At 43.2% G+C, this 22,391-nt stretch overlaps 1 protein-coding gene across 8 annotated transcripts in view; it reads right to left on the bottom strand.

Annotated features, from left to right (window-relative positions):
• Window positions 1-249: 249 nt before the first annotated feature.
• The window catches only part of ARHGEF6 (Rac/Cdc42 guanine nucleotide exchange factor 6), a 119,490-nt gene continuing 97,348 nt past the window's right edge, over window positions 250-22,391 (bottom strand). For 3 of the 8 annotated variants that reach the window (XM_027092496.1, XM_027092501.1, XM_027092500.1), the window contains 12 exons: window positions 21,759-21,818; window positions 19,637-19,783; window positions 16,543-16,629; window positions 15,655-15,733; window positions 14,287-14,432; window positions 13,090-13,227; window positions 11,479-11,499; window positions 10,203-10,296; window positions 8,983-9,072; window positions 6,676-6,775; window positions 4,586-4,640; window positions 250-2,702 (listed from right to left, as the gene is read on the bottom strand). In XM_027092496.1, the coding sequence (XP_026948297.1) occupies window positions 2,562-2,702; window positions 4,586-4,640; window positions 6,676-6,775; window positions 8,983-9,072; window positions 10,203-10,296; window positions 11,479-11,499; window positions 13,090-13,227; window positions 14,287-14,432; window positions 15,655-15,733; window positions 16,543-16,629; window positions 19,637-19,783; window positions 21,759-21,818 (1,158 nt within the window). In that variant the 3' untranslated portion in view covers window positions 250-2,561. The other 5 variants (XM_027092493.1, XM_027092499.1, XM_027092494.1 and 2 more) reach the window with 4 other exon arrangements.

The raw sequence follows: 22,391 nt of genomic DNA, 5'->3' as shown, positions 1-22,391 counted from the left end.
GAGGAGAGGGGTGGAGAAGTTACAGAAGGTTCTCTCTCAAGAGATGTATTATCTCTTTAAAGTGGGGAACAAATATCATCTGGCCTGAGTGAAAAAGGTAGAAGCTGGTTCAGGGGCCTGATGAGCATGGATAGCTAATGAGGGAAACAGAAGAGGAAGCTGACACAACATGAGAAATCTTTCTGCACACCAGCTAGCAAAAAAAAAAAAGGAAAGAAAGAAAAAGAAAATGAAGAAGAAACACAGGACTTATTTTATAAAGCATTGTTATTCTTATTTATTGAAAATGTCCAGTTTAAAAGTCTTCAAAATAAAAACAAGTTAGAAAATTTGAGCTGTGTAAGAAGGGACATGACAGAAGAGGAACTGAAAGGCCTCGAAGGGCAGCAGTTTGACTACAGAGTAACAGGGACCCATTTATAGAGTACTGTAAACAACACAACTATGGAGACACTGCCGTCAGGTTAACATGGCTTCATTTCCCATATAGGATTATCGAGTGGGAGCGCGGACACCACTCTGCACGAGCTACATTACCCAGAGTACACAGGGCCTCTCATCAGAAGGGCCACGTCCCCAAAACATGCATATGGACACGTCTCTTTAAAATAAAGACCTTTCAATATTTTAAGCAATCCTATATACCTTATCAACTAAAGTACTTTGTAATCACAAAAATGTTTCCTATGGATATAGTTTGCACATTTATTGCAAGCCATTGACTAACCACAGACAGGGCAGATGCTATGATCTGTGTTGCTGTTACTGTTGTTTTCCATTTGGAGATGAAGGACAGCATCTCTAAACTGTTGGGCTATAAACAGAACAACAGCCATTCCTAGCAATCTTGTTCGGTCTTCGGCTTCCAAAGACAGCTGGGTGTGGCTGGCTGAGATTGGTCTGCAGGAACAGTCCATTTCCCGTGGACGGTGTCATTTCTGCTGTGCAGCAAGCAGTCAACAGCCCCGTACCATGTAGTTATGGGAACTGAGACCCACCCTGTACTAGAAAGGAAAAGGGCTTAACAAGCTGGGGAGTTCAAGCTTCAAGTTTGGTTCCTAAACAACATTCACAAAACCCACATTTATAGGCACCCATCAAATGTATGTGGGAGACGACTTTGCTCAGTCCACCGGTCCTTGGCCTCTCTTTCCAGCGATCTCCTCCACCTGGCCAAACTTCCCGTCTTTGGGACAGACAGGGGCAGGTTGCACTGCTCTGTCCTACAGCCCCAGGCCAACTTTCAACTGTGCTGAATTTGGATGTGTGTTGCCCTCCTGTGACCCTCTTCTAAACCTGGCTTATCACAGTTCTAATTTCCCAGATGCTTACAAAGGCGAGGGTTTGATTCAACAAGCAACTTGAGTCAACCAGTTCCAAATAATCAGCTTCACTAGTAGCCAGCACACAGCTACTAGAGCGGCCCTTTCTTTCCGGCTATCCAAACTGGGCCAACAGCACGTTTCTGCAAATAATGCTTAGAGTCCTACTCGAAGAGGCTGGTGACTATCACAGCTTCTCACAGCATATATGGTAGAGCAATCAAGGGAATTAAAGCTGTCTGCTAGGGCACAACATCTCCTCAAGTGTGGACTGAAGGATGAGAAGTCGCAATTTGAATATGTCATGTAGAAAAAAGTAAGTGCTCACAGTCTGTATTTTTAAAAAGCAAAGCACAGACACACCAGTTGACACACCGCTTGGTATGCTTGGCTAAAAGCACTGCGGAAATAGAAAACTTGCACGCAAGGCAGAAGGTTAGGGACAAAACCTACCATGCACTGGCAAGAGATGGGCAACTCTGCTACTGAAGGGGAGGACTGTCCAGTGCAATTTGCTAATGGATTTGGTGTTGGCATGGGTGACCAGAGCTTCTGTCCCAGAGTTAAAATGTAAACCAACACGAAAGGAGGGAGGGCACTACAGTTTTCTTGGTCTTATAGACAAAATAGGGTAGTCATTAAAAAAAAGTGTGCATTGAGGACGGCCCAGGGAAGGGCAGCTGGATCACTGGGCAAACTGTGTTAGCCTTTCACCCTACGCCAGTTGGAGTTCCAGAAGTGTTGCCTTCAGTAAATCAGGTACTGAGGGGCTGCCAGGAACAGGAAAGCATTGGGGGAGAAAGTCAAGTTCACATTTAATAAGCCATGGCCGGCCACTTTGGGACAGCAGCCAGCCCAAAAAGAGTGACCCGAGATAATGGCTGGTAAAGAGGCACTATGAATTGAAAGCCATCTGAAGGCCATGTAAGTCATTTGCCTACATTAGCTTCCCTTTGCTTACTGAATGGAAAAGACTGGGGAGATGTTCACCCCCTCTTGCTTTGACCTCTGTTAAAAAAAAATAACCAACCAACCAATAACCAAACAACAACAAACACTGAACCAAACAGAGAGAGAGAGAGAGAGAGAGAGAGAGAGAGAGAGAGAGAGAGAAAGAGAGAGAGAGAGAGAGACACTAAGATACGAAATAAAAACCAGAGAAGTGAGCAAGCTGAGTCAGATCACTCAGCTGGACACTTCCCGATGCCCTGCGGGCACCCTCCAGCCGCACTGTGATGGTTATGGGAGAATGGAGGGCTTGCTACTGGACTCGGCCCGCATACACTCATCAGTTTGCTTCAACAGCCTCCGGACCAGCTTTTCTAGGTCCCTTCTTGATTTCAACTCTTCTTCCAGGCACTGCTTCATTCTTTTATTCTCCTATGGTGGGAAAAGGTTGGTTGGTTACCAAACAAAGGGACCCCGCCTCAGGGCCCCTCCTGCTCGGTCTCTTGGCAGTGACAACACTTTCCTGCCTCAAGTTCCTCTCCCTCAGCTTCTAAGACAAGGCAGCCTCTTGATTGTTCTACTTCTCGCTGACCATCCCTTGAGATATAATACAAGCATTCTCTAGGGCTCTGGCCCTGGCCCTCTTCTAATTCAACACACTTTTCACTTAGTGTCTCTTCTCTTTCAACTCAAATAACTACATGGGTGCCTCCCCTGTCTCTCTGGTACTGACCTCATCTCAGCTCATGAGCACCAGGTCCACAGTCCCCAATGCCAGCTTAGATGTGTCACAAGCACCTCGGACTCATTACGCCCTAAAGTGAACTCAATCTCTCCCCCACCCCCCAAACTTCTCTTCCTCCTGTGGCTCTTGATTTCCGTGAAGGGCACCACCATATCAAAGTAGATACCCAACACCCCTACACTGTTGGTGGGAATGTCAGTTGGTGCAGCCACTATGGAAAACAGCATGGATGTTCCTCAAAAAACTGAAAATAGAACCACCATATGATCCAGGGATCCCACTCCTGGACATATACCCAGACAAAACTATAATTCAAAAAGATATGTGTACCCCTATGTTCATAGCAGCAATATTCACAAGAGCCAAAACATGGAAACAACCTAAGTGTCCATCAACAGATGAATGGATAAAGAAGATGTGGTGCATATATACAATGGAATATTACTCAGCCATAAAAAAGAATGAAATAATGCCATCTGCAGCAACATGGATGCAAGTAGAGATTATCATACTAAGTGGAGTAAGTCAGAAAGAGAAAGACAAATATCATATGACATCACTTATATGTGGAATCTAAAATATGACACAAATGAACCTACCTATGAAACAGACTCACAGACATAGAGAACAAACTTGTGGTTGCCAAGGGGAGGGGGATTGAGGGAGGGAAGGACAGGGAGTTTGGGATTAGCAGATGTAAACTATTATATATAGGATGGATAAACAACAAGGTCCTACTATATAGCACAGGGAACTATATTCAATATCCTGTAATAAATCATAATGGAAAAGAATAGGAAACAAGAATGTCTCTATGTGTATAACTGAGTCACTTTGCTGTACAGCAGAGATTGGCACCACATTGTAAACTAACTATACCTCAATTAAAAAACAAAAAAACAAAGTAGATCCCCAGGTAAAAAGACTCATCTTCCATCCCTGGTTCTTTCTTAATCCCCACATCATGGCGCCATTTTCCAAAGGCTCTAACTCTGCGATGTGCCTTCCTTTACATCTGTGTCCCTCCTCCGTAGCCTGAGCGGCTCTCCCTCCTCAGCTCAGGACTTTATCACGTCTCACCCTGAGTTTTATAATAACCTCCTAAGTGGTCTTCCAGCCTCTGGTCTCTCTCCCTTCAATCCATCCTTTACCCTGTCACCAGGTACAGTCAGTCCTCAAACCCAAGGGAGAGTGTCCCTCATGGAGCACTGGATCAGATCTGCAGAGGAGCCCACGAATCATGATTTATGGTTCTGTTTACACTTACATGCTCATGACTGACTTATCTTTTCTTAAATTCTGTTTGCAAAAGTCAGGGAACATGAAGTTGTAACTAAGTTTGTGATCCTACTGTAAATCCCTGAATAGGTATATAGGCAAGCTGCAGAAATTGAAACCCAAGGCCACGTGGTAAAATCAACAAAACCCACCTGGCTGACACAAGGGAACTAAGAACCCCCACCTCACCACCTTGCTCCTGGCCTTCTCCTGAGGGCATCTACCAGTGCACAGCAGGGAAGAGGGAGCAGGCCCGTTAGGATCTGAGAAAACGACTTTTGAATTTCATTACCTGTTTCAGCTCTTTGACCTCATCCTTCAAGGCATAAACAGTATCGACAAGGCTCCTAGAACACAAAGATAAAGTTCATAGATTAATAGATGGCACTGAGATATTGTTAAGTGATACTTAAGAAGAAAAGCAGTTTTATAGAAATACAGATCCTGAAAAGCGGTGGTCTTGCTGGTGAATCGGAAGAGATACTGCTATGGATGGTCCTTGTGTTTCTCATTTTTATGGGCTAACAACCAGCATCACACAAGCTCTTTCTAACACCGTGTCACCGCACGTTTTCTACACTTCCCTCCTCCTCTGCTGCTTGCTTCCCAGCTTAGGCAAGTACTAAAAAAATAAAACAGACTAGTGTATTGTACACCTGTAACTTATATAATACAGTACATCGACTCTACTTCAATTTTTAAAAATAAATAAAAAGAAAATGGGGGGGAAGGGTAAGCTGTGACAAAGCGAGAGAGTGGCATGGATACACTACCAAACGTAAAATAGATAGCTAGTGGGAAGCAGCCGCATAGCACAGGGAGATCAGCTCGGTGCTTTATGACCACCTAGAGGGGTGGGATAGGGAGGGTGGAGGAAGGGAGATGCAAGAGGGAGGAGATATGGGGATATATATATATATATATATATATATATATATATATATATATACATATGTATGTATAGCTGATTCACTTTGTTATAAAGCAGAAACTAACACACCATTGTAAAGTAATTATACTCCAATAAAGATGTAAAAAAAAAGAAAGAAAGAAAAGTCAAGAAAAAAAAGAGACTAGGGCTCCTCATAAGGTTTGATTTCTCTCTTGGGGGCAGGAAGGACCATCACCTGACATATTGTAATGAGAGGTGTCACCAGGCCCTGCCTATCCTACGCTATCTGTGCTATGGCATTGCCCTTCTCACCTATCTGACCCTACACCATCGTACATGACACAAACACAAAGTCAGGGGCATTATTTCTAAAAGATTCCATATATTCCAAAACAGGATAAAGCGCCTTGGCAGAACTGTGGAAGAGTCATTTCCTCTCTGGCTCTCTCCCTGGACAAGGACATTGGAGATCTGGGCTCCAGTTCTGACCCTACGACTTGCCAGTCCTCTAACCTTAGGTAACCAGTTTTCTTCTCATCCTCTCTTGGTCTTATTTTCTTCACATACAAAATGGGGATAATATCACATTCCCTGAAAACCTTATAAAGTCATTGTAGGGGTTAATATAGCTATAATAATAGTAATTATAACGATCATCATTTATTGAGTAATTATCATGTGCTAGCCTTTGTACTTCTTATTCCATTTAACCTCACAAAAACTCTGAAAGTATTACTATCATACCCATTTTACAGATGAGGAAACTGAGGCACAGAGAGGTGATGGAACTTGCTCCAGGTCACACGGCTAACAAGTACCAGAATCTGGAGTTGAATCAGGGCTGTTATTCTCTTGAGCCCAAGTGCTGTACCACTTGGTCGTATCACTTCATACACCAGATGGAAAAATACATTGACGATGCCAAGCACTGTGAAACACGCTGTCCTATGCAAATTTAGGCCTGACTTCAGAAATGACTCAAGTATATACAAGTACTTAACCTGATTTTCCCCCGTTAGGTCACCCTCACTATTGTGCAAAGCTAAGTCAGGGACATAATTTCCCTGAATCTCAGTTTCCTCATCTGTAACAGTGGTGAAAGTAACGTTTATCTCCCAGGATTGCGGTAGGAGTTTAAATGAGGTCAAGTATGTGAAAATCCAGTGCCTGAGTCAATAAATGTGAGAGGCATCCCTCTGGGCAAGGGAATTGGTGCCATGGCCTTCCCAATGCCTCCAAACCGCATGTGGAGTGGTATTCTTGCGTGCCCTGAAGTCCCTTCCTGACCTCCTCTGCCTCTCCTTTCCCCTTCCCTTTGTGGCGGGCAGCCCTCCCCAGGCTCCCAACTGTACAGTCAGCCAAGAGGGCCACATTCTCAGATGAGGAGGGACTGTCCTTCCGTGCAGGCTTGGCCACAGCCACGTTGCCCTGCCAGAACCTTCTTTCCAGCCCCCAGAAAAATCAGAAAAGGTTTAGCCCGCTCTACGCACTTTTCTTCAATGATGGTCTGGCCGTTGCTTCTGGTTTCTTCAATGATGAGTTTCTCTTCCTCGGGGAGTAAGACTTGGGGAACGGAATCCTTGCGAGCACCTACAGACAAGGGCGGCAAGAGGCGAGGGAGGGAGTTTACTAGGGGAGACTATTTGTTGGGGGTTAGCTCCTTTCTACTGTGGTTTTTGAGGGGTCTTTGTTGACGGCATCCGGCTGCCTGGCGCCCCGAGAGTAGTCATCCAACATCTGCTGACGAAATCCTCCTGACGGGAGAAATTCGAAATGGCCAAATACACTGATTCCATCCTGGGGGCCGGGGGCACATTTTGTATTCAGAAACACAATGTGAAAAGGCTGCTGTGAGAATTGTCCTCAACCAAGACCCCATCTTTTCCTGTTTTGCCTCTTCCAGAGCAAAGAGCCAGCCAGCGACCATTCCTCCCTGCGCGTCTCTGGGGAACGGCATGCCACACCCTGTGGGTTTTGTATTTGAGTAAAAATCATGCAGAACGTAGCACTGCACTGGGACGCAGCATGCTTAAAGGGCCTCAGAAGCATCACTCACTCCCATTTGTTCTCTTTACCATCCTACACGGTGAAGCAGGGTCGGTGAAGACCATTTTGATGGAGGGTAGAGGGGGCGTTGGGGAGATGAACACAACAGCAGCAAAGATGCAGGCGTCCTTACTGCTCTCCGCTCACCATCTCCAGGCTCTGGGATGGAAGAGGTGACAGAGCAGCCATGGGACCTGACCAGACAGCTCTCCTGCACCTGCAACCTCCCCGTCCCTTCTGGATCCTTCCTCTCAGAGCCACTGGCTTCCTCTCTTCTAAGCCAAGTTCCTTCCAGTTGTGAACACTCAGTGCCTTCACTCAACCTCCATCCCTTTCCCGAGGTGGATGTGTCCCTGCCTTCCTCGGGGCCCAGTACTTCGTAGGTGCTTAATAAGTGCATAGCAGGCTGGCCGACTAACCAACCGACTGGATGCAGCGAGAAACAATAGCGGCCGCTTCTATGGGTGCAGGACTTCTGGCTGGAGAGGGATGGAGGGTGTCGGTCACCAGGATGCGAAAACGCTTACCACGTGCCAAGCACTATGCTAGACACTTTCCACACAAAAAAGGGAGGCCAGGGAGGACGGGGGTGGGGGAAAATGAGGTTCTTGAGGCCAGAATGCCTGCCCGCACCTCTGAGCAAATCTCCCGTCTCTGTCAGTGTGAGGACAGGAGGTGGCGGGAGGTGAGGTCGGATTTCGTATGAGGGCTGCTGCTTCTGGCGTCTCCTTGCCCCCCTCTCTTTCCTCGTTTTTGCAATAAAAACTGCTCTCACTTTCTTTTCCTGACTCCTCGAACCTTGTTATCAGGGCTGGGCATGCCCAAAGCCAGAGGCAGGTTTGGTCTGAGAAGCAGAAGGTGTGACAGTCCCCCCTTCAGAGTCAAATGTGTCAACTTCCACATAGAATGCTTTCCCCATGACGACCTGAGAGACATGTTACTTTGGAAGCATCGGTCAGGGCAGTCCACTGAGGAAGCCCTGCCCACACTCAAGCCAGGCCTCAGTGGCTGTCCAGATGGAACATTATGGAGAGCTTATCTCCTACACAGATGCAAGACCCTCACACCCGCTATCCTGAATGCCCATAATAATGAAAGACCAAGGACATAAGCGATGTGACCTGGCTTTTCTAAAAGCACAAGGATGAATCAGAAAGTATTATCTCGCTTTCAGTTTGTAGCCTGAAAGTTGTTGGGGGAAATACCCTCACCTAATGGCTCCCTGATAAATTGCAGACATTCTCAAAAGGCCCTGCTAAGCAGCTACGTTTCCAGATTTTCAGAGCAACTCTGAAACTTGAGTTTGGTGAAGCTCTGTTTGCTTAAATATGCAGCTGATCAAAGATAGTATTTTGACTTCCTTTCCAAATCTGCCTATAAGAAGAGATTAGCATCAGTTCACAGACACAGGAACTCTCTGGGCTCTTTAACTAGTGTTGGTGAAGGTATCTGCGTACTTCAAAGGAGAGTGACTTTAAAAAAAAATTTATTTTCATTTCTATCACCTCCAACTTTTTTACTCTTGCATCTCTCTTTGTCTCTGGGTGAAAAGAAACAGTGGGTAAACAAACCGCTTGGTAGCTAAAAGCAGCTTATCTGAAAGATGCAGCCCTGTGCCCGCCCCTCTGCTGCAAGTCACCTGCTTCACACACCCTGCAGCCCATCTGGGTTGCTGTTCTCTTTTTCTAAGAGGCAGTGAGCAGTAGCAAAGAAACATCACTCATTAGAGAAAGTGGTTTGGGGGAACCTACTTGAGCCGTGGCCTTGTTGAAGGTTGGCACTGGTACAGTAGGCTTCGATCACTTTCAGAATCTGAGCGTCCTCTTCCAGAGCGGCCGTACCTGTCAAGTGTAACGAATCGTGACTCCTCAGGAGACACATGCCTCCGGACCCTCGAAATGATGCAGTGCGCTCGGGTGCCAGGCACTGGCTTCTCTGACCAGTGGCCTTAACGAAAGGCAGGACAAAAAGCTGACCGGCTGGCATGGTGGAGCAGAGACACATCCACCTTGGGAAAGGGATGGGGCACCAGTGAGTTCAGCACCGAGAGTGGCCTGCTCCAGAAGCCACTTGGAGTTCGAAATTGGAGGGTCCTGCCAGTGTCTCGGAGGCTACAAGGCCAGCCCTGGGCTTGGCGCTGGCCTCAGTTCTCATCCCATACACCACACCCTTCCTCTCCATCAAATTTCAAGGCTCACTTTCTCTAGGAAGCTTTCCACCATTAATCCCACCCATTTTTTCCCAACCAGCCAGCCTAGTCACTGATTCTCCCTCTCATTCCCCCAACCCCCTCCAACTCATTCTAGAAATGACTGTTAACACGCTGCTGTGCACATCCAGGGGTGAGGTGAGGGGTAGGGGAACCAGAAGCTAGAGTCCAGCAAAGATTTATCCAGACTGTATTTCGGACTGATACACACAGCTCTGTCACCCCTTGGTGATACATCACTTACTCCTTCATGTGTGTCCCAGAGTACCTTGTTCCCAGAGAGGCAAATGTGTGCGTATCGATTGGCTGACCGACTTTGCAGCCTGCCTCTAAACCCAGCCCTGTTTCTATATGCCAGCAGGCTGCCTCCTTGACTAACTGAGAACATCACTGAACATTAAAATTCCAGAGGATCTCAGGCTTTGGGCCTATTTAGTCGATCTCAGTAAAGGCAAGTATCTCAGGTGTTAGAAACTAAGAGGGAAGAAAAAAATGTCTCCATAGCAAATGGGTCCCTTTAGTGGTTCTAAACCAGGTAGAGCCAAATGTTCAACATGAAAACTATATAGATGGTTTGTCTGCCTAAGACAACATGAAAAGCAGCAGGAGACAGCTTATTGCAAAAGCTGAGAGGTGGCGGCCAAGCCTTCCCATGCATTTTTCTTTATGTCAAAGGTGATGCTGAGAACATACTGCTCGAATCCTCTTCTTTCAAAAAATTCCTCATCCATAACCAACTTTCTAAAAGTACGAAACACATACTTTTGCGGATGACATATTCCTCCTCCGATGGCTTTCTTTCGGTCTTTCTTTTGTGAAGAAACTTCTTCATCGTTTTGGGGCTTTTACCAGATTCCTGTAAGGATAGAGGTTTCTTTATGAATTAAAAATTTCCCCAAAACACAAATTAAAAAAGCAAATGAAATTAAATAGAATGGCTCTCTCTTATTTTTGACAGTCTCATTTAGGAGGGTATCAGGATTTAATACTATACACAATAAAAATGGTTCCAATAAACTCTAAAAGGTTAAATGAAACCGAGGCAATGCTATTGTCCTCTCAATTGCCATAGAGATGGGAATAAGAATGGTGTGGGCCTACTGCAGATACGGCTGCTTCTCCAGGAGGCCAAATGCCTTTAGGGTACCATCTGCAGAGAAAGTAATGGATGTCAATCCTAGAGAAATAACAGTATTTCCTAACTTGGTTTATATTCCCCACTGATACAGCTTTAAGGGAATGAAATAACAATTGTAACTATTAATGGGGTATGGACCACTTTTTGAAGAGCTTCAAAACTATTTAAATAAATTCTCCTTAGCGACAGTTCCACAAAGAAGAATATCAATTTCCATTTGTGAGACAGGAAAATTAAGGCAGAGAGACTAAGTAAATTCCCTGTAGTCAGAGAGAAGAGCCAAATGAAGGATTTCCTGATAAATAATTTGGGGTTAGGCATAGCGTACCTACAGCAAGCTTAAACATACATCTATAAAGTTATATTTTTAATTAGTAGAAAAAAGAGAGATGAATTATTGGATTTGCCTTTGCCATATGAATAACCAGCAGGTCTAAAAAGGTGCTCATTAAGTACCCAAGTAAACAGTGATCATCTTATTCCAATCTCCCATGCAATGTATATACAGGATGCATGGTTAACAATCACTACCTTAAAAATAACTGCAACAAAGAATTTAATTTCTTCCACTTAGCCTCAGTGATCCACTTAGACTTGAAAACAGACAGACATGAAAAATTCACATGTGACAAAAATAACAGGAAAAATAGAAAGAGCATATAAAAAACCCCACGGAAAACAGACATTTTAGAGGCATTAGAAGATGACATTTTCACACATATTTCACAGGAGCCTACTTTTCTGAAGAAAGTACTTACATGTCAGAATTGTATCTTCATATTTTAGCCACCAATTGTAACAAGGGACAAAACAAGCATAAAGGAAAGCTTCATTCATCAAAGGTTACAGCACAGCATTATATGATGTCACTGTACGCCAAAGATATTGTTCTACCCTTACCTTTAAGATATAAGACATCCTCTAAAGTGAATATGTAAAGAAAGAGAAGATGAGCGTGAGAGGTCGATGGTTATAATGACCAAATCCATTTATCAATAATTCTAAAACAACATTTGAAATGTTAGTGTTATCATAAATTACACAGAGAGAATATCATCATGTTTCCCACATTAGTTTCAGATGCAATATCATCATGCAAAAGCCCAAGGAATACAGTTCTGTGCAGAAAAACAAATGCTGAAAATAACTGAACTACACATCTCCCAGCAGAAACAAAGTGATCATGCCTTAGTTTTAATGGATTAGTTCTGTGAAGGATTAAGTCAACTTTACCCTTCAAAGCTCACCTTAATTTGAACTTAGTAACTGACAATTACAAAATATCCATCATTAAAAAGGGGACTTAGGTAACTATGAAGTGGCACTCCTGATTTAGGTAATCAGAGGAGAGAATTGGATAACTGCAGGAATCACTGGTCAATTTCCAAAGCCAACCTGTGGGGCTGTTTCCTGGCCAAATTCTGAATAGAGGTACATAATAAAGATTTGGCTCAAGGATTATTTCTCCTATCATGTCAGGTTAAAAGGATCAAAAAATCCTCCCATATCCAAATATTGTCCTACTTTTACTGCACTAAGAACTGGAGGCAACAATTAAGTGAAACAATTAAGTGAAGCATGGTGTTTTAAATCAAAAACTCAAAATTGAGCTAAGTCTGCGCCACTCATCAAAACACACATTTGACACAAAAATATATGCTGCCTTTGCACCATAATTCTAACACACGTCTCATAATTGTCACAGACTTAAATCTTCACTCGGTAAGACCTATTTAAAGAATAGTTACTAATATATGAGGATCTTTTCCGAAAGCTGAAATGATGAGAAACTTGTTAGGGGGAAAAAAAAAAAAAACAAACCACCGTTTGGATGGAAAAGGTAATGCTCTGCACAGTTATGGAAGATAGTGACTGACATTTCCTGACTGCCACTTCTAGACAAAAAAAAAAAAAAAAAAAAAAAAAAAAAAAAAAAAAAAACACCTTGAAATCCGCATTCTACCCAAATATCAGCTGTTCTCTAGGGTTGTCGCTTAAAAGCCTCTTTTTAAAAGACACTCCTTTCACTAAATTCTTTTTCTCTTTCCACTGCAGCAAATAATTCAGACTTTCATAGTTCAGACCCATGGCTTGGTCCCATAAGACTTTTACTGATTTGGTTTAAGAGATCAAAATGATTCCAAATGCAGAGTTGGGACTGCTTGGTTAGCAATTCAATGCTAACGAAGTGGCATTTGTTTGAGATGTGTGTACATCATGACCTATTTATAGAATTATCATATAATCATAAAGGCAAGCCAGAGGCACTCCAGGGGGAGACCAGGGAAACTCAGGCAGTGCACAGAAACCTTGTGGATATTCAAGAAATATGTGTAGATGGACAATGCGGAAATGGAAAATTAATTTTAAAAAATCACTGAGTCTAGCAATTCGAGATTGACTGACATGTATCACCTATCATCAATTCTAGCACATGCCCACAGAACTCTTTGTAATAAGCTACGAAATCAGCTTGTCTGAAGCATTTTATACCATATGTAGCAAAATTACCTCTTTATAACCTAGCGCTGCTGATGGTCTAAGTGGAGGTGCAGGTCGCAGACAACTTAAGCTCCACGGTTTTATAATTTGAGGAGGCTCCAAGGGTCCTCGGGGCTGTCCAGTAGAGCTAAAAGACTGGGAGAATGTCTGATGAGATGTTGGCAATCTGCCATCTGAACCCGACCCCCTGGGCCACACACTGAGAGAACAGCAATAGCTTTGTTGCATCCGCAAAGGCAGCCCCGGAAAGGAAAAGACGGGAAAACAAGTCTCCAGTTGGAGAACTGGCGCTTTCCAGTCAAGACTCTGGGGTCTCTAAGGAACAGCACAAAACTCACTCCACATCCCATGATCCTGCCCTCCCTCTGTCCTGGAATTTCATTCAAGTTAGGTGTTTTCTCCCCTCTAAGGGAGGAAAGTGGAGTAACAGTCAACATTTAATGAGTTTGGTCATGTGTGTGGCACTCAGTTAGGCACTTAAATAGGTTATTTCCTGAGAAGAACTTAAGACAAACTTTAGCAAAGTGAAGTAACCAGCCAGCAATTGGCAAAGCCAAGATTTGAACCCAGATCTGATGCCAAAAGCCCTTGTTCTTTCCACCACACACTGTGCTCAAAACTGGAATTTGGGCATCACAGGTTTGAGTGTTAACAGACAACACAGCACATCTTCAATCTCACTCGGCAAGTACAGTAAAATCTCATCAATTCAAATTCCGTGAACTCTAAATTTATGATAAAATGGAAGGAGACAACGCTCAAAGTTCACCCTTAAAGGTTACTGAGGGAATGTGATGCATAAATGAGATTGCATGGAGATGTTCAAGTACTCACGAAGGTAAACTATTTCCTTTGACTTAGCACATTATTAAAAAGAACGTAGTGGTTGCTGATTAAAATAAATGCTGTTTATCATTAAAACATCTTAGCAGGACTTCTGGCCAGAAAAACTTTGCTAGCAGTTAGTTGGAGTACCTTAATACTGTCAGACAAAGCTGCACACCTCTAAGTCAAACTCTGTTCATTGGGATGGGTCTCCCTCCATAACAAGAAACCAGAATTAGTGAGGTTTGACTGTACTTCAAACCCTACAAATACAGACTATGCAAAGGCTAAGGGCATGCTCACCACTTCTTGTAAGTCCTCAGCAGGCAAGATTTGACAAGAGACTCAATAATCCCTGGACAGGACAGATGGAGTACTTACGGAATGAGCACTACAAGATGATGATGATGTTTTGGATAAGGAACTGCAAGAGGCGGGTCCTCTGATCAGCCTGTACAGATGCTCCAGCCAATCCTGGAAGCCTTGGTTGTTGCCGCAGTGGACCACAATTCTCTCTACTATGTTACCTGCATCACCCGATCAGGAGCATTTGGAAACAAAAGGCAAGGAGGAGCTTGAGCTTGCCTCATTCATAAACACACTTCATTGCAGCTAGGACTTGGGTGTCTATTTTCAGGCGTTTTCATACCTATGAGCTAACCCTGTTGAAACTTCTCTATCAGGAACAGATAAGCTCTGATAATAAAGTAAAGACATAAATGCTCATATCTGGTTTATAAAACCATCCTGGATTTCTACCACTTACAGAATCTTGGAAGTAGTAGAAAACTTCACGCTAAACAAACTCCCAATCCAAAAATGTAAGCACAGGGTCCATCTAGTTCATAGTCTAAAATGAGAATATTGTATTGCTTTACCCAATATCAAAGATGAAGCAAGGGCTTCCCTGGTGGCGCAGTGGTTGAGAGTCTGCCTGCTGATGCAGGGGACACGGGTTCGTGCCCCGGTCCGGGAAGATCCCACATGCCGCGGAGCGGCTGGGCCCGGGAGCCATGGCCGCTGAGCCTGCACGGGCCGGAGCCTGTGCTCCGCAATGGGAGAGGCCACAACGGTGAGAGGCCCGCGTACCGCAAAAAAAAAAAAAAAGAAGCAGCAAGATCCAACTAAGACTGGTTCCAATCTCTGGGCCAACACCAAATCTCGGGCTCCCTATTGGGAAAGAAGGGGGTAAAGCCTGCGGCCAGCATCCCAGTGTTAGCCATCGTGTCGTGTCAGTGCAAAAAGTGCAACCATCAGGTGGGTATCAAACAGGTTTGGAAAAAGGGACAAGAGGCCAAAATGTCACAGAGCATTATGGAGGTGTGGCATTTTGCTCAATTTGTGAAGAAAGTTTCACGGCTTTTCAGCACTTTTTAAAAACACACCCAAATCTTGCTAATTCATAGGCTGGTGATAAAATGGCTCCTCTGCCACCAGGGAACAGACGACAGAAGGGAGAGAAAATTACATTTACATCGGTCCATTTTGTTATTTCTTAGCTCTAACAAATAGCTCTTATACAAGAGAAGATTGAAACTAATGGCAAAGCCGAGGCTTTTGAATGACCAGGAGGTTTCCCTGCTATTGCTGTAGACTAATTAACCCAGGAAATGTAATATGCTTTGCCATGCCCATGTAAAACTTGCTCACGGATTTTATAACAGAAAATAATAGCACTTATTTATTTCAACCCCACTGCATTTCAAAAAGAATTTGAAGTAGCTACATGAAGAAGAGAAAATTACCTACCAGTGATTTCAAATGTGTAGTCATTCCCTTCAATTTCATCTAATCTAGTCACCACCATTCCTGCTATTGGTATTTTTCCCTACCAGAAAAAGAATATCCCCATTAATTCTGTGGTTATACATGTCTCTGCTTATTTGTTAGATTTTCTGACCCTCTTAGGAATCACTGGTGAATTATGGAGAGACATATTTCTTTGGTCTGTCAATAGATAATATGTTTCCCCACTTTAAATTTTAATCAGACAAGAAAGCAAGGGGAAAATGGGGGTTGTGTTTTGCTAACACACCCTAAACCATAAGGTCAGGATTTAATCACAGTTTACTTTTCTAACACATTTTCCTGATCATCAGAAAACAAAGTAGAAACTCGAATTTCATGAAAATTAGTAATCGCTAGGCCAAGATAGGATATAGGCAACAGTAACTTACAGTACTCCGTGTTTTGGGAGCAGACTAAAGGAAGTTGAATTTCCTAAGGAGCTGAATGACTTCCATCTCAGAAACTTGAGTCACGTGATGTGACTGTAATAAGACAACCATAGGGGCAAGTCTCAACTTTATATTTTCTCAGCAATAATGATATGATATGGGCCTGGAAAATTCTGTTGCTAATTCATCTAGTTGCAGACTTCAATTTCTATTTACACATTCATAATCTAGCTTATAACCAGAGCAGTGGACATTCAGGATAAACTCATTATGCTAACACATACACCTCTGAGAGAAGGAACATCTGCTCTTATAAACTGTTTAATTACATGAAGGGTCAGACAGAACATTCTGTCTTTTCTGGCTGGAGCTTTTAATGCCGGAGTGGAAATATTGCATCTGGATGGAAACCTGTTTTCATTACGGGTCTTGCTATTTGCTTTATATGAAATCTACTAACCTGATAGATAAAGCCACTCATCCGAGGACTTGCAGATAACATTATCAAGACACTTGAAAATAACATGAGGTACCGCTCCTCTTTTTCCTGAAGTGGAAGGAAAAAGATTAAATGAAAAATATAAATTGCACATTTTGCTTATTAAGAATTTCTGGAATCATTTTTGTAACATAGATCTTATATAAGGCAATGAAACACAGTAATTTTTTTTTTTCAGTACATGGGCCTCTCACCGCTGCGGCCTCTCCCGCTGCGGTGCACAGGCTCCGGACACGCAGGCTTAACGGCCATGGCTCACGGGCCCAGCCGCTCCGCAGCATGCGGGATCCTCCCGGACCGGGGCACGAACCCGCGTCCCCTGCATCGGCAGGCGGACTCCCAACCACTGCGCCACCAGGGAAGCCCCCACAGTGATTTTTTTTTTTAAAAAAAGGATATCCAACTTAAAAGTATAAAACGCATTTAATTTTACTTTGAAAATGGATATAGGCCCCCAGTTTATCTGTGTCCTTCCTATACATAAGAGTTAAATACAAACAACCATGCTTGTTTCCCAAGCATGTAAGCCTGAAAAGTCACACAGTTAATGCCTTCCTGCCCAAGGTGCAACCAGAGCACAATGTAAGTCTCAATGTTCTCAAAGTGAAAATGATTTTACTTTGAAAAGTGGCCAAATAAAGGGGTTTTCAGGTGATAGGAAATTTATTATGCCCTAACATGTATGGTAAACTCTTCCTAAAATTACCGTTAATCAATAACTACACAATAATTATTATACCCATATAAAACAAAGAAGGAAACACTTTTTAAAATGGCACTAAAGGAAATTTTACACACGAAGGCTTCTCTGAACCCCTTAGACATGCAGTGAGTAGATGCCAAAGATTGCACTGGGCTCGTGCATCCGGCCATCTTAGCTACAATTATCCTCATGCCTGGCTCCGTCTCCTTTCTCCCGCTCGAGAAGAGCAACTTTCAAGGCTAATTTTTCTAACAAGTGTTCTGCGTTCTCTCACATATTTCTCTTGCTTGGTCTCATCTCCTGCTCTTGCTTCCAGCTGCCTCTCCTGTCTAACTGGCTTTTTCTGCTGCCTTTAGCATATGTACATCTCCTGTCCATTTCATAAGCTTTCACTTGCCCCCTGTGGCGCCTTAGCCATAACACCCTATTTCTTGACATTTTATTGCCAAATTACTTGCTGCCTTTGTTTTCTCCCCATTGATCCTCTCTAACTGCACCCCTGCTGCTCTCTCAAAGTCTTCAATCACTGCCTTCTAGAGAAATCCAATGGCTTCTTCCCAGTCTCCATACTCTTTGACCTCTGACCCTTCTGCAGCACTCAGCAGGCTGACCATTTTCAAATGCTCCTCCTAGAATTTCCACGACACACCACACTCCCCTGATTCTCCTCTATCTTCTGCTTTGTCTTTTTTTAATCTTTTGGCCTCGCCGTGCAGCATGCGAGATCTTGGTTCCCCGACCAGGGATCGAACCCCAGCCTCCTGCACTGAAAGCGTGTAGTCTTAACCACTGCACAGCCAGGGAGTCCCTGCTTCGTCTTTTTCCGGCACTGATTCATCCTTGCTTTACCCAAGAGGTTTATCCCAAAGGTATGAAAGACTGTTAGAGTCGCTGCATTAACCTTCCACAGGGTATCTGCATTTTAAATGAGATTGCTTTTTTTTCCCAATTTTTAAATTGAAGTATAGTTGATTTACAATGCTGCAAGTGTACAGCAAAGTAATTCAGATACATATTCTTTTTCAGATTCTTTTCATTTTAGGTTATTACAAGATATTGAATATGGTTCCCTGTGCTATATAGTAGGTTCTTGTTGTTTATCTATTTTATGTATAGTGGTTTGAATCTGTTAATCCCAAACTCCTAATTTATCCCTCCCCGCTTTCCCCTTTGGTAACCACAGTAAGGAATCTCTGACAGAGACCTGTCAGGGAGTAGAGGAAGATGTTTGGGGAGGGAGAAGACGATGGTAATACCCCATAAATCACACCAGGTGATGTAATCAACCTTCTTCCCCCACCCCGCTCCCTTCCTAAAAGACATAATCCATCTTCAGGCTTCTGTGCTTCTCTCTGGATATTTACTTCCCAAGAAGGCACATCTGTCAGGGGCATGTAAACCTCTGCCTCTAACTCTGACCTCCTACCCACATTTCTATACCGTTTCAACAGCTGCCTACAAGTCATCTCCTCCTGGATACCCACCATCACTTGAAAGTTACCAGGTCTGAAATGACATCCGTCATTTCCTCTAGCCTCTGGCTCACCACTTCCTACAGGCTTTCCCTTCTAAACAGGTCTCATATTTGCCCCTTAAGTTTCGTTCTCTCTGCCACCACCTTCCTGGGGGGTACTTACCACTTTCCAACCCAGATGGCCTGTCTCTAGCCCCATCCCCTCCAGTTTAGCTGACATACACAGCTGTCAGGTTGTCACTGTCACAACGAAACGCCCCTTTCGTTTCACCCCTGTTTCTCTACTACTCAGGCCTCGCATGGTTTCCTGCTGAGTCCAGCTGAAATATCCTTGGCTGACATCCGAGGTTCTTCACAACCTGCCTCTCTTGAACCCAATGAATTTGCTCTTTCACTCTGCCCAGGATGCTTCCTCTGCTCCTAATAAACTGGCTGGCTCAGTGTGCTGAAGAAAAAAGGTCACATCCTTGCTCTCTCCTGAGATAAGAATGACCTCTCCCTTACAAAATCTTCCCCCTCTCTCTTCACGGCCCCCTCCTCAAGTCCTATCTGCATACAGTCTTTTCTTGGTCTCTCCCTTCTCTGAACTTCTGTGGAATCTATTGTAGGGATGGCATGATATGGCATTGACTATTTTGGTTTGTTTTCTAGCTGCAGCTTGGGTTTTAATCTGTCTCTAATGAGTTCTTTGAAGGCAGAGATCATGGCTGTTCTTTTCTCTTAACTGCTCCCACAGCACCAAGCAGAGGGCTGGGCAAAGAACAGGTGCTCAGTTTCTGATGCGAAAAGTCTGAGCATTTGACCTTGATGGAAGAAGAAATAAAGGAAGAAATATATAAAAGACGGAAGAAAGGGTGTTGAGATTTGAAACCTCTTACCTCACATGTTCCATACTGCACCATTACTTGCGACATAAAGATCACATTTCCCAAGGTTTTAATATCCTCCCCTTCCCATGCCTGAATAGGTTCCGAAAGTATCTGCAACTCCAGCTGTTTTCTCTTTCTGAGGTCTTGGCACTGCCCCTACAGAACCAAAGCAGAACATACTGAAATAGGAATTCTTCTGAAACAGACCTAAAACAAGGCTAAAGTAAGAAGCGGCTCTTGACTATCAGATTTCCGCTGAGTCCCTATTCTCACCACGAGTCCCATCACCTGGTCCGTTCCGGACAGACGGAAAGATTCACTACCTTAAATCTCTAGCCTTCAGCCCCTAAACATTTTGTAAGGAGGAGCCATTTCTCATTTTGCAAAACATCAAGATAAAGTGGTAGAAGGAAGGGGGTTGCCTCTCCCTCCCCACAAGGAGTAAGGGAAGACAAGTAGCAGAATCACATCAAACAGGACCAGTAGGTTCAGATCTGCTGCTCGGCGTCCCTGCTCGCTCCAGCTCCTCTCCATCTTGCCTACCTTTGCATAAATCGTGCTTTGTTACAAAGCAATTTTATTTTTCTAACTCAGTTTCCAACCAAGTGACATCTTACTTTACAAAATGACTCCAAGAGTTATCGAAAAAGAGAAAATTAAACTCCTTCTGCCGCAGTGAATCAAACTGATCTTATAATGAAACACAGGCACTGCCCTATACTTTGTTTGGGGACCAGTAGTAGATTGCTATGAAAAAGTACTAAGCTAATTTTTATCCCTAAAAGGATTGGAAAAAGGGATACAACTGAATTTCACAAATACAAACTGAAAATACAAGCCAAGAAATAACACGTGGGGTATGACTACTATATATTTGTACACAGTATATACTATATACATATATATCTCACTGCTTCAGAAAATGTGAAGTTATCTTAAAATAATTTAACAGTATTCACTCCAAACTGAGTATGAAAATAAGCATATGGTTAGTTATGTTCCTGTTTCCTAATGACTATCATAGTGTTTTGGGGCATGTTTTCTATAAAAGCTCTGCTGCCCCTTTCAGGTAAATGGAAACTTGAGGAAATAAATTCATTGTACACATATTTTTGAGGCCTAGAATGGGAATAAGTATACTATAACCGTCAAAGCAAGTTTTACAACATGTAAAATGATTAGAATGAAATATCATTTTTCAAATGAGACATTTTATACTCAATTTACATAGGAAAAAAGAGAAGGGATACAAATAATTATAAATGTCATGGGTTTCAGTGGGCTGTTCCATTAGGTTGAACCATGTCAAACTGCCAATATTCCACCATTTTTTACCTACAACAGCAGTTTTAACCTGATACCTTACACTCTGGTCTTCAACTTGCTGTTTAACTGTGGGCACGTCAGGTACAGATCTTTCGACAGCAATAAAAACGAGGTGACGGTGAATGTTGCATAACAACCTTACAGCAAGAATCAATAACTAAACGTTGATCCCCATCACTTGGAGTACTACAGAAATGTCTAAAATTAAGCTCAACTTAATCAATCACCCCAAATAACCTTTTCTTTCCTCCTAAAATGCCACCAAGCAGTTTTACCTCAGTGGGTTCAAGAGGACACTAAGCCATTGTGCTCGAGATTCAAGATAAAAGGTAACTTTGATAGCACTCTATATACAGCAATTGTATTTTAGTCGGGTTTCTTTTTCCTTCTAGATTTGATGAAGGATTTCTTTTTCATATGCAAAGAACAGACTCACACCTTTCGGCATAAGTAGACGAATCCGGTATTGATGCCGATCAGTGAAGGACGAGTTGCACAGACATAAGGTGAGTAACACGGGGGTAAAGACAAAGAGACAAAAGGAAACCCCCCACCTACACAGCCATGCTTAATGTGGCAGAGACTTCAAATGAGTGCTTTACACCCTCAGCCTGGCAACCTTTCACAGGTAAGCATGATGTTTGGAAGACAACAGTAAATGAAACAATCACTGCGATACGGTCACTAGAGCTTATTGTTTCCACTCTAGAGACCTTTGCAGAAGGAAAGAAACATTACACACAAGTCACGCTTTTAGGAACAAAGCATACAAAATGGAGAGTTATAATTTTAGAGCGTCACCTACCATGAGAGTTTTGAATGCTATGATGGCTTTCAGAATATCCTGGTGATCGGGATGCGTGTCCTATTAAAGGAATACATTTTAAAACAATATTAAAGGAGAACAGAGCAGTGATTGCAGGGCTTAGGGGTGGGAGGAGGGTGTGGCTGCAAAGGGATCCAAAGAAGGCATTTTGAGGGATGATGGAATTGTTCTGTATCGAGACAGTAGTGGTGGTAACTCGAATCTATACACATGTTAAAAGTCATAGACCTGTACCCCAAAAGAAAAAAGTCAGTTTTACCGTATGCTAACTTGAAGATTAAAAAATAAAACAGCATTTGAGCATTTGGAATCTCAGCACCTCTAATGATTAGGTGATGAAGAAATTAAGATGGCTGGGAACACATTATATATTTGGTAACAACATACTAGGTACAGTTACCGAGGCAAGAGTTCCCATTTGCCTTTTTGCTTTTATACCGTGGATAATAAATAATAATTATGTGGGGGGGCATCATTAGGTCATGTTGTTAGTAAATGACAAGAGGTAGGGAATTGTAGAAACAGAGTGGTGGTTAGAGAGAACTCAATCCAATCTCATTTCCTACACCGCCTCCATCTTCTTTCAGCAGACTCAACATGGCAGACGGGAAA

The sequence above is a fragment of the Aethalodelphis obliquidens genome, unplaced genomic scaffold (genome assembly GCF_003676395.1).
Source record: "Aethalodelphis obliquidens isolate GAN/ISIS:26980383/991018 unplaced genomic scaffold, ASM367639v1 scaffold78, whole genome shotgun sequence".
NCBI lineage: Eukaryota > Metazoa > Chordata > Mammalia > Artiodactyla > Delphinidae > Aethalodelphis > Aethalodelphis obliquidens.
The sequence above is the reverse complement of the archived record's forward strand: the minus strand, read 5'-3'. Positions and strand labels throughout refer to the sequence as shown.